At 40.0% G+C, this 11,277-nt stretch overlaps 1 protein-coding gene across 1 annotated transcript in view; it reads left to right on the top strand.

The window, feature by feature from the left end:
* Positions 1-4,014: 4,014 nt before the first annotated feature.
* Positions 4,015-11,277, top strand: part of rc3h1b (ring finger and CCCH-type domains 1b) — a gene marked incomplete at its 3' end in the record, with an annotated part of 9,860 nt that continues 2,597 nt past the window's right edge. The window contains exons 1-15 of the mRNA XM_025052407.1: positions 4,015-4,220; positions 5,424-5,844; positions 7,006-7,126; positions 7,546-7,785; positions 7,897-8,072; positions 8,287-8,487; positions 8,559-8,691; positions 8,821-8,939; positions 9,290-9,402; positions 9,539-9,784; positions 9,950-10,158; positions 10,271-10,524; positions 10,597-10,683; positions 10,768-10,926; positions 11,003-11,158. Of these exons, the coding sequence (XP_024908175.1) occupies positions 5,614-5,844; positions 7,006-7,126; positions 7,546-7,785; positions 7,897-8,072; positions 8,287-8,487; positions 8,559-8,691; positions 8,821-8,939; positions 9,290-9,402; positions 9,539-9,784; positions 9,950-10,158; positions 10,271-10,524; positions 10,597-10,683; positions 10,768-10,926; positions 11,003-11,158 (2,445 nt within the window). The remainder of the gene's footprint in view (positions 4,221-5,423; positions 5,845-7,005; positions 7,127-7,545; positions 7,786-7,896; positions 8,073-8,286; positions 8,488-8,558; positions 8,692-8,820; positions 8,940-9,289; positions 9,403-9,538; positions 9,785-9,949; positions 10,159-10,270; positions 10,525-10,596; positions 10,684-10,767; positions 10,927-11,002; positions 11,159-11,277) is intronic.

Raw genomic sequence — 11,277 nt, 5'->3', positions numbered from 1 at the left:
ATGGATATGAAGTGAGGTTTGTTATAAACATCTATTTTGCTTTAAAAAATAAGTCCAACATTTTTAAAAATAAAACAAATCTTTTATAGTAATAAGACTATTACTAGATTATTTCAGTGTTGAACGGTATGTTTCATCGACAATCGACCCAGTTTATGTTACCAGAGCAAGGAGCTTACACTGTGGATTTTTGATCAGAATAAGAGCTTGAGAGCGACTTGGGTTGTGCTGGCTCCAGCAGATCCCTGGCTTGCTGATGTCTCTGACCTACACGCATCCCATCATTGTTTAGCAGAAGTGACCTGAGGATTGTTAGAAAGACACAAATCGGTCAATAACCAAAACTTTTATTGAATTTAGTCACGCTAAGCTTGTGTGTCGTGCTTTGTATTTCTGAGCTGTCTTATGTAATATCCAATAGCTACAGTATATTGTGGGGGAGTGGCACTGATGGTAAGCAGGAGAAATGTCATCCATCCATGGCCTTATACCCAACAGTTAAGCTGCTCTGTATTGCGCCTCATCGTCTCTACTAGTCTTTATCCCCTGCCTCAGTGATAAAGATAGCATGATACAGACATGTGGCTTATCCTGGCAGTGTGATTCATCCTCTCATACAGTATGCCACAAATAAGAATACAACTTGACCCTATGGATTACAGTTTTTACTGTCAATGTTGTTCACTAATATCTTCCTTATCTACAGCCTAGAACTACTTTGTCCTATCTATCCAATCTAATCTAAACCGTTGCATATGTTGTTAGTCAGATTATATTGTTTCAGTGCTGCTTTGTTTGATATATGGAGTAAAAATAACAGTATACTTGCAACAAGTGTTGCTGTAGAATGAAAATTCTGAGGATGTGTGAGCAGTGAACAGGAGTGACACCACGCCTGAGAGTTTCATAAAGAAGCGTAGAATTACTGACCTCAAATACGGCTCAAGTTCCTGCGTAATAATGGCCGTGTCTCGGTCTTTTGTAATCCCACGGACAACTGGGAGTGTCATGAAACACAGGAGGGAGAGAATTAACAGCTGCCGATACAGTAAGCTGACTATTTGTATAAAATTATCAAGAAATATTTCAGTGTGTCAGAGATATTGTCATGAAAAGCCACAAGTGATACTGTAAAACTATCCAAGGACCCACAGCTCCACCTAACGACATGCTAATGCAAAGAATTTGTTATTGTTGTAAAATGTGGGTAAAGCATCACTAGTTATTCAGAGGTTTTTAATCTGTAGCCATATGAAACTTCCCTGCTGTTTCCTTCTCCTGCTTCTTGACTTCCTTGTTTGAGCACCAGACTTACATGGCTGTTTGTCATTTGTTTTCCAGATTTACACATGAAAAACAAAACCACCGATACAAAGAATGGAAATGACACAATATGTCCCCCTGGATTTCAACACAGAATAAAGCCAAACTATAAAGCCAAAAACAGTGATTATAACATCATCCTCTCTGCTCTCTGCTAAAAATAGCTACATGTACATGACATCTGCACATCTGTTAACTGGCATCCATTAAACATAAAATATTGCCAAGGTTACGTTTAACAAGGTTCAACACTCTAAAGTATCTCTGAAACCTCTTACATTTTAATTTTGATAGTATGTTGAATCATTGCTAAATAGAAAAACCGTTCATTTATAACTTGATATGCTTCTTTCAAAACACTGACCTCCTTTGTCCACCTTTACATCTCCATTTAAGGTGGAACTTTCTCGTCCACATTGCTCTCTCGCCACCTTGCTGCAGTGTTGTACTTCCCTTAACTTTGTTGGAGGATCCTGTTTTAACTTCTGCTTCTTGTCAGCCAGGAACACAGTACTTTTTAAAGACATGCTCTCTGAACTTTCAGAGCTGCACAGACCCACGGCAGAGTCACCATCATCTGCCTCCTTTGGTGCACACCTGTCGAGTTCCACACGGTGTAAGGGCTTAGATTTTAAAGGAGCTCTGTTGTTCCCTAAAACGTCAAAGTCTTTTTTGTTGTCAACTTTGGCTGGTTTTGGTCCCATCACTCCACCTGTCTGAGTAACGTCTTTCGAAGGCAACATAGATGGCATACTGTCGGGGTCTATGCCATTTAAAAGCAATGTTTCTGGTCGGGCCACTCTCCAGAAGCCCTTGGGTGGTCCCCAGTGTCTATTAGACATGGGTGATTTTGAAGGAGAAGAGCAACATGAAGGAGAAGCTGAGATGGTGGCAGAACTTGATGACAGCTTAGGTGGGAGAGGAGGTTGGGCTACTTTGTCCTTAATACTGCTTGAATTTTCAGACATAATTCTGTCTAAACTAAGACCTTCATTGAGGCAAGACTGACCAGTTGGAGCACTCCCAAGATCTTCGCATCTCACTGAGCCTTTTTCTTCTATGTTTTCACCAACATGTAGCTCTAGACTGTGGATGTCTAGTCTGCCTGGCACATCAACCTCCACTTCCACATCACCTCTCTCCAGGATCTCTGCAGCTTCTGCTTGGTAAGCAGGAGCAGAGAAGGACTCCTGACCCATACCTTTAGGTCTCAAAAAGACAGGATGTTTGACCTCTGTGTCCCTCCCTCTTGTCTGTCTCTGTGTGACGGTCTTCACCTTTGTCTGAAGAACATGCACCGAGGTATGATGAGGAGGAAGGTTCGTATTTGCCAGAAAAACTGACTCAGGAACTGGAACAGGGCCGGTGATGAGCGACCAGTTAATAGGAATCCCAGTCGGCACAGGGCAACTTGGTTTTGTAGTGTCTTTCCTCTCGTCCTCCATTGGCTGTTCAGGCACAGACATTTGCAGGTAGATCCTATGGATAAAAACCAGATCCAAGTTTCCATATGCATGCATTTAAAACCATGGATCTCACCATCTATTTAGAATTCACCAGCTACATCTATCTGATCTGCAGGATAGAGTGATATGTAATGTGGTCTGTCACGTTGCCTTATCCAGTGATTACACTGCAGAGCACGGGATAATCCTTTGGGATGAGAATAAGCAACTGCTGCCTGCAACTGAGTCCCCACTCTATATGTGTTTGCAATATATTTCTGTACAGTATATACTGTAATAAGTAATATTTGTCTAGCAATACATTTTGCATATGTCTTTTCATACCCAATGCTTCCAATTCATAACAACACTGCATGATACTGTATATGTTATCATGTGAACTTGCACTGTTTAGTTCTGCTCAGAAATGTATTGGTACACAACAGCAAACGAAGCAGCACAATAGTCTATTTAGAAGAAGCAGTATGCTTCAAAACATAACAAGATTATCAAAGATTCTACTGCAACAACAAAAACAGGTGCCAAACATAAGCAAAGAATACAACCAGCATACTCATCCTGCAACCTCTGGGCACAACGAGCAACAGGACCGAGCAGCTTTATCATCCAGGTTAAAGAGATAAGAAAAAAAAAAAGATTCTTTACTTCTATCTGTCTCTCACTCACCGTCAACTCACAGCTGAAGGTGAAGCAGCATTCTCTCAAAAACGAATGGTCCACTAATCCCCTCAGAAATCAGTGGGATTATACAACAAATGGAATACAAAACTGTTTCGCCCTTATCAAGTGAAGCTCTCTATTGCATGAGTCAATTATTCCATACTTTTTCTGCAGGAACCCCTGATCAACATAAATTAACAGTTTTAAAATTTGTCACAGCCCCTGAAGAAGTGAAATAATTTGTAGTGTAACAACAAAGTCCATGAAAAGACAAAATAAAAAGGTTGAAAACCAATATTTAAAATATATATGACAGAAAAAAATAAAATTAGACAAATTAAACAAAAAATTTGCAACAAGGACGCTGGGGAGCTGCGGTACGTTTATTCATAAGCAATATTTTAAAATGTCAAATACTATTCGTATACTATACTTGTGATAGTGCATATTAATTGTTCACTCAAGTTTTTTTGCAGTTGGGCTACGTTTTGCATTTACTTTGAAAAAAAAGGTTCTCCGATACGATGCTCTTTTAAATCAAGCATTTAGCGACACTAGAGGGCGCCATCGACAAACAACACACATTTGTACGCACACATATACAGAAGTACACATTTTGCTCAGCTTGTTGTAACCGGCTAGCGAGCCTGTTGTCGAGTTGACACCCTCCCCAAACCTCGGCAGCGGCTGAGGTGCACAGTCGACATGGCAAGGAAATATCGCAACAGTTTTCTGAAAATGGATGAACATCTTCTAAATATTTTGGAATGAGTGAGTAGTAGAGTTTATATAGATGCTTCTCACTTACGGGAACTAACAATTAATTAAGTGTATCTGCGTTTAGTCACATCGAAATGACGCATAGCGATGGTTGGTTGTTGCTAACACGACAGGAAGCTAAGCTAACGGGCTAAATGCTGCTACAGGGAGGAGTACGATTTGCTCACTAGCCTGTTAGCATTCTTAGCCCGACCACAATAGTGCTTGTTTGAAACCACTTATCTCGCCGTTGTCAAAACACTACCATGTTTCAATTCAGAATGGATACTTGGTTGCGCAATGGTAAACTGATATATACAAAGGCAGCTGGTTTATTTGGTAGTTTCGGTAGCTAGCGTTACATAATCGCAGTGCCAAGTCAAATGGCTACACTTTCTAGTGCCACAGTTTCTTCAAAAGATATAGTTAAATCAACTGTGATTTTGCTTTATTTATCGGTTCGATTTTAATCTCTATTCAGAATAGAAGTTGTTTAATTTCTAAACAGCTGTTGTTTTTAAGTCGGTTACCAGTCCAACGACGTTAACTCGCTAACCAGCTTAGCAAACTAGCCACCCGTAGCTTAGCCTGGTAAAAGTGAGCTATGTTCATTTTGAATGCTAAGCTACTTTCACTTAAACTGTTAGCAATTGTATACTTAGAAGCCCTAATGATTCCGGCTATGATAGGACATCGATGACCCTCATGAATAATTGTTTTTGGGCATAATATAAGCTATATTAACAAACTCCATCTTTTAAACTAGTTAACACAGTGGGATTGGTTGTTAGCTTCCTGAAGACCCTTTGTCCACAGTCATAGTTGTGAACAGCTCTATATAGTAGGCCACGCAGCAATTGTTTTGTTTATTTTTTCCGAACCTTTACTTTGATATTAATGAATTGCGATTTTATGTTGTGTTATTTTAGTGTTTTATTTTTCTTTTGTTATGTTTTCTTTTGAGACTGGTTAGCGCGTACCGACGAGTGTTCAACGCTAAACAAATGTGGGTCGTCGTTTGTTTTTGTGTTGATAAAGAGTAGTAGTAAATGTATAACTATAGATGCAGATGGAGACTGCACACTTGTTATATTAACGCTACCATATTGATAAGTAAAGGCTCATGAAGTTTTAATGTGACTTGTATCCTTATTATGAAATGGATTCAATTAATGTGGCAGAGATGTAACCTATGTTTCCTTTTTGTCTTTACAGTATTCATCACGCAATGTGACCCAAAATCCACAATGTGTGAAGACATTTAAGAACGATTGAGTTCGGAAGAAAAAAATCTTGATTCCAGTGGAATCTTCAATATATATAAATATATATTCATATATATTATTATATTTTTCTTTGTGTTAAAGCTTACATATAATTACACACATCCCACTAACATACAACCATGCCTGTGCAAGCACCACAATGGACAGAGTTCCTGCTGTGCCCAATCTGCACACAGACATTTGAGGAGACTGTTCGACGACCCATTAGTTTGGGCTGTGGACATACTGTCTGCAAGATGTGCCTGAACAAGTTGCACCGAAAGGCCTGTCCCTTTGACCAGACAGCCATCAACACAGACATTGAGCAGTTACCTGTAAACACGGCTCTGCTGCAGCTGGTGGGAGGCCAGGTAAGACATATGCTATGTTTTTTATTTTATGTTGATATGTATAATGGCTGTCCAGTATTCAAACTGAATACTCAGTTAAAGGTTAGAGCTATCTACAAAATAGTGGTGAGATTCATTTGTTACATAATTGAAAATGGCAAATCTCAAAACAACAGCTATATATATCATTGTTTTGATTAAGTCCTGTGTTTAGATTGAAGCGAATACAAGTCACAGTCCATTAATAACTTCAGGGTGGTACTAAGGTTAAAATTAGGACTGAATGCAATTAAAAAGGTTAGGGTGTGTCATAAAACATTTAATAATAATATTTTTTGGCATATGTGTTTGCCATTTTAGTAAATCCTTTGAAGTATAAAAGATTTTGTTTTGTGATGCATGGTAAAGCTTAACAATTCCTGCTTAGTAATCATACATGGCTAAATGCCAAATCCAATAGCAGTGCCAAATATATTAAGAAGGAGATTGTTACATGCTCAGGTAAACAATTATTGTGATGCAGGAAACATTAAACAGTCACTTGCCAAAGGATTGTTTTATTTTATCATTTATCATACTTATTGTTTGCTTAGCCCTTCTGGGAAATTTATAGTGGAAATGTTTTGGACTTATGCCTATCAAGGCATCAAGTTGTTGTTGAGCTAGGGTGTTACAGGTAGGAGTGTTTTTTTATGATGTGCACATAGCTTGGAGATTCCTTTTGTGAGTCACGCTGTAACAATTGAGAAATGAATGGGGTGTATATTGAATGTTTAAACTTTGTCTATCCAAAGACAGGGCATGTCAGGTATCAAGGGGTTTAAATTAAAGCCAAATTAAATTCAGAAAACAAATAACACTTGGTAACTAAATTAAGTGTGCAATGTCCATTGTTATCAACCTAATGTGGTCATCACAGTTTGTTGTGGTCACTGTCAGTAACATCAAATCACAAGCCTGCAACATTATCAAATTAATATTATAATGTCCAAACCTAAAAATGATTAAAATACACTATATGAACGTTACCCAGGATCCAAATACTGTACCACATTTATATGCACTCTTAAAAATTGGAAATTGTTGGAAATGTTTTCAAAAAATTTAACCATAGTCCAAATAATTGGAGAACGTGCCACTGTCCTTGGTCCTAATTCCTTTTCCATTTGTGGTCTGCTACAGGTTCCTAAAGCTCAGCCTGTTGCCTTGATTTCCAGTCCTGAGGACTCGCAGCATTATGAGGAGGCCAGGCAGTGTGTGGAGGAACTGGCTCTCTACCTCAAACCACTCAGTAACACCAGAGGTACTTTACAACATACGCTGCCTTTTTTGTTTATTACTCTTTTATCATGACCCATTATGGCTTTCAAAGTGATCTCTGAAGGATGTTCTACACAAGTATGGTGTAGTGGTTTTTGTGTAGGTCAGGTTGTTAAAATGCTGTTGCCGGGTAACCACTAATGGACATGACCTTGTTCCTGTATGTTAAGTGTATGTTAATGTCATGATGAAGGGAATTATTTGCTCCTCAAAAACAAACTGTGACATTGGAGTTTAGATGGTTTCAAAATGTTAACAGTGTTTCTTGCTTAGCTTGCCTTAGTCTTTCACTAGTTTCTATATATACTATTTGTGCTGCTTCACTGATCATGGTAACACTTTCTTTATTTTATGGTCTTAATGCACAATATATTGTCTCCATTATTTATTGTGCCACGTCAGGTGTGGGTCTGAGCAGCACAGCCCAGAGCATACTGAGTCGACCCATGCAAAGGAAACTGGTAACCCTTGTCCACTGCCAGCTAGTGGAGGAGGAGGGCCGTGTCAGAGCCATGAGAGCTGCCCGCTCTCTTGGTGAGCGCACCGTCACCGAGCTCATCTTACAGCATCAGAATCCACAACAGCTCTCTTCCAATTTGTGGGCTGCCGTTCGTGCACGGGGATGTCAGTTTCTTGGCCCAGGTATAATTTCTTTCTACAACTACAAAATAAAATAAACTAGGAATCCACCCCGACTATTTCTAACCATTTTCATCTACGTATAACAATTATTATTTTTTCCCCTACTCCCAGCAATGCAAGAGGAGGCTTTGAAGTTGGTTCTTCTAGCTCTAGAAGATGGTTCTGCTCTGTCAAGGAAGGTGTTGGTTCTCTTTGTTGTCCAGAGGCTTGAACCACGCTTTCCTCAGGCCTCTAAAACCAGTATAGGTCATGTGGTGCAGCTCCTCTACAGAGCCTCCTGCTTCAAGGTATGGAATTAGTATTACTATTTGTAGGAATTAGTATTTGGTGCTTTTCTGTTTTTAAATATGGGTATGTATACTTTCCAAGACTTCTTCCAAAACTTGAAGTACATAATGTTATCACTTGGATGCATGAATGGACTTCAGTGATCCAGAACTTGGAATCTGCACCGTATGATTTTAGGGATAATTGTAAACATTTCTTTCTTTGCTCCCCTAGGTGACTAAACGTGATGAAGATTCATCCCTGATGCAGCTAAAAGAAGAGTTTCGTACTTACGAAGCTCTGAGGCGTGAGCACGATTCTCAGATTGTTCAGATCGCCATGGAAGGAGGGCTCCGAATCGCACCAGATCAGTGGTCTTCTCTCTTGTATGGAGATCAGTCTCACAAGTCACACATGCAGTCTATTATCGATAAGGTTTGTATAAATAATAATTAATATTATTTCCCGCATTAGTATCCAAAAATTGACTTTAAGCTTTTGTGCAGCTGCAGACCCCAGCATCCTTTGCGCAGAGTGTCCAGGAATTGACAATTGCACTGCAAAGAACTGGTGACCCAGCCAACCTCAACAGACTGCGGCCACATTTGGAGCTCTTGGCCAACATTGATCCCAGTCCTGGTAAAAAAAAAACTTTTAAATAAAATCATTATATTATTGAAGGACTAGGTGAAATATAACTATATTCTATACATTGTCACATTTGAAGGATAGTGTTTTATCTTCATATAATATTTGTTGGTTCCACAGATGCCCCTCCTCCAACTTGGGAGCAGCTTGAAAAAGGTTTGGTGGCAGTGAAGACAGTGGTGCACGGCCTGGTGGACTTCATCCAGAACCACAGCAAGAAGGGTGCTGACCCACAACAGGTTAGTCTCTCTGTCATTATTTAAATACAGATGTCTTTTTATTCTTAAGTCATTACATCTTTTCAATCTACACATTTATCTACTTAAAAATATTATAACATACTTATTTATATATAAAAAGTGTTGCTATGACCAGATTCATCTCAATGAATAAAATCAAAAGTATCAAGTGACAACTCTGCTAAGGTAGTGTTATGTTTTGCCATGCAGCACACATTGTGTTTTATTCTTATCTTGATGCATAAAGTACGTAAATACAGTAACAGTGGAATAAAGCAGGCAAAAATTATATAGAACCTCTTTAATATCAGTTATTCTTTATGTGGTTAACACGAGTGTCCCCTTTTCAGCCTCCTCAGCACAGCAAATACAAGACATACATGTGTCGAGACATGAAGCAAAAAGGAGGTTGTCCTCGTGGAGCCAGCTGTACCTTTGCACACTCTCAGGAAGAACTGGAGAAGTAAGATAATATCACAGTGATGCCCTGTTTTTGTGCAAAAATAACGCATTCCACTTTGCTTTAAATGTGTCCATTGTTGTTGCAATAAATATTGTAGCTTTTCTTAGACACCATGTACCTTGTTTACGTCTGCCAGGTATCGTAAAATGAATAAACGTCTGGCAGCTCGCCTCCCTGGCCCAGGAGGACTCCTGTCAGATGAAGGCCTTCCTCTTGATGTAGCAGTAACTCGAAAACCGTCACCCCTTTCCAATGGCAGTGTTGTTCCACCTTTGCCCCAGCTTATTCCTCGTGGTACTGATGCGGTTCCTTACGAGCTCTTGCGCAAACCAGTCAAATTGGATGCAGGAAGTCCCAGTGCCCCTGGATCGCCACCAGATGGGTGAGTATTGTTTCAATTTGCAGCTGAAGTAGAGGAATGTGTATCCGTTTCTTCATATTTAATTATTATATTATTATTATAAAATTCTTATTTCCCTAACATCTATGACACTGTTTTTTGATCTTTCTCTTCTAATTGTTCTTTGTTCATTTTTTTTCCTTTTAGTCTTGACCCTGTACCCAAATCTGGGATGTCGCTTCCACCACATGCCATGACCCATCCCAGGATGTCGGCCGACCACCTGTCTGGTGTAAGGCATATGCCAGTTGTACCCAGAGGTTCTCCAGTGTACCCACATCAACAGCTTCCTGAGCTGCGCTATGACACCCGTCCACCCTCTGTTACTCAGTGTGAAAACCCACAATACCCTGCAGGTACAAGTCAAGTGCAAAAAGGGTTGCAAATTTGAACTCTTGCCATATTATAAATTTCATATTTTTACTTCCATTAATGGCTAAAATGCTATTATTATTTTCTTTTTTTTAGGATACCCATATGAGCAGCCACCGCAGTACGTTCCTCGGGATTACATACGTAATCCTCCCCCCCAAAATGAGTCAGGACCTGCTTACCAGGATGGTTATGGTTATGGTCACCCCGAGCGCCCCTACCAGGCCCCTCACGCAGGGTCATCCTTCTCTTATCCCCATATGCCTCATGCCTATGACCGAAATCGCCATGTAACCTACACTGGTCCACCACCTCCTCCACAGCCTTATCCATCTCAGCGGGATAACCTGGTCAGAATGAGTCCTGCACCTTTAGATGTCCCCCCACCATCGGTTGGTCAGGCTAACTCACTCTATCACCAGGAACCAAGTAGCAGGGACAGATACCCACCAGATGGCTACTATCCTTCAAGTGTCCAGGCTCCACCTATGAGGGGTTACGTCAGCAGGGTATGTTTTTACATAGGTTTATTTAATGTCAAATATTAACACGCATCATCCAGTTACCTATCAATATTTGTGTTTGTATTCCAGGGTCCGTCATATAGTGGTCCACCACTCAGTCTGGACTATCTGCATCGACGACGCCAGGAGCTGCTGTCTCAGCTTGAGGAAAGAAAGGTCATCTCTCCACCACCATTCGCTGCCTCACCCACTCTTTCTCATTCCTTCCCTAGTGACTACCCCCCTGAGGTAAATACACAACAAGAATTCAGGTAGAAACTAGGGGAATAAATTAAAAAAGAAAAAAATTTTTTTTGCTCTACAGTATGGCGAGGAGAACTCCAAAACCATTGTGAAATGCCGAGAACCTGATTATGCAGGACAGTACTCTCCCTGGTCCTGTGAAACTATTGGCTCCTATATTGGCACAAAGGATGCCAAACCCAAAGATGTTATGGTTTCTGGCACCATGGAGATGATGGTGAGTTCACATTGTAAACAGTGTTTCCTAAGTTGATAAGAGGTAAAAGCAGTATAATATTATTAATGGAGTGTTAAGCCGCAGTGTTTATTTCCTTTTAAATCTATCATTTACATATC

This window comes from Cynoglossus semilaevis, chromosome 20, assembly GCF_000523025.1.
Source record: "Cynoglossus semilaevis isolate Cse_v1.0 chromosome 20, Cse_v1.0, whole genome shotgun sequence".
Classification (NCBI taxonomy): Eukaryota; Metazoa; Chordata; class Actinopteri; order Pleuronectiformes; family Cynoglossidae; genus Cynoglossus; species Cynoglossus semilaevis.
Note: the sequence above shows the minus strand (reverse complement) of the source record. Positions and strands in the feature narration are given on the sequence as shown.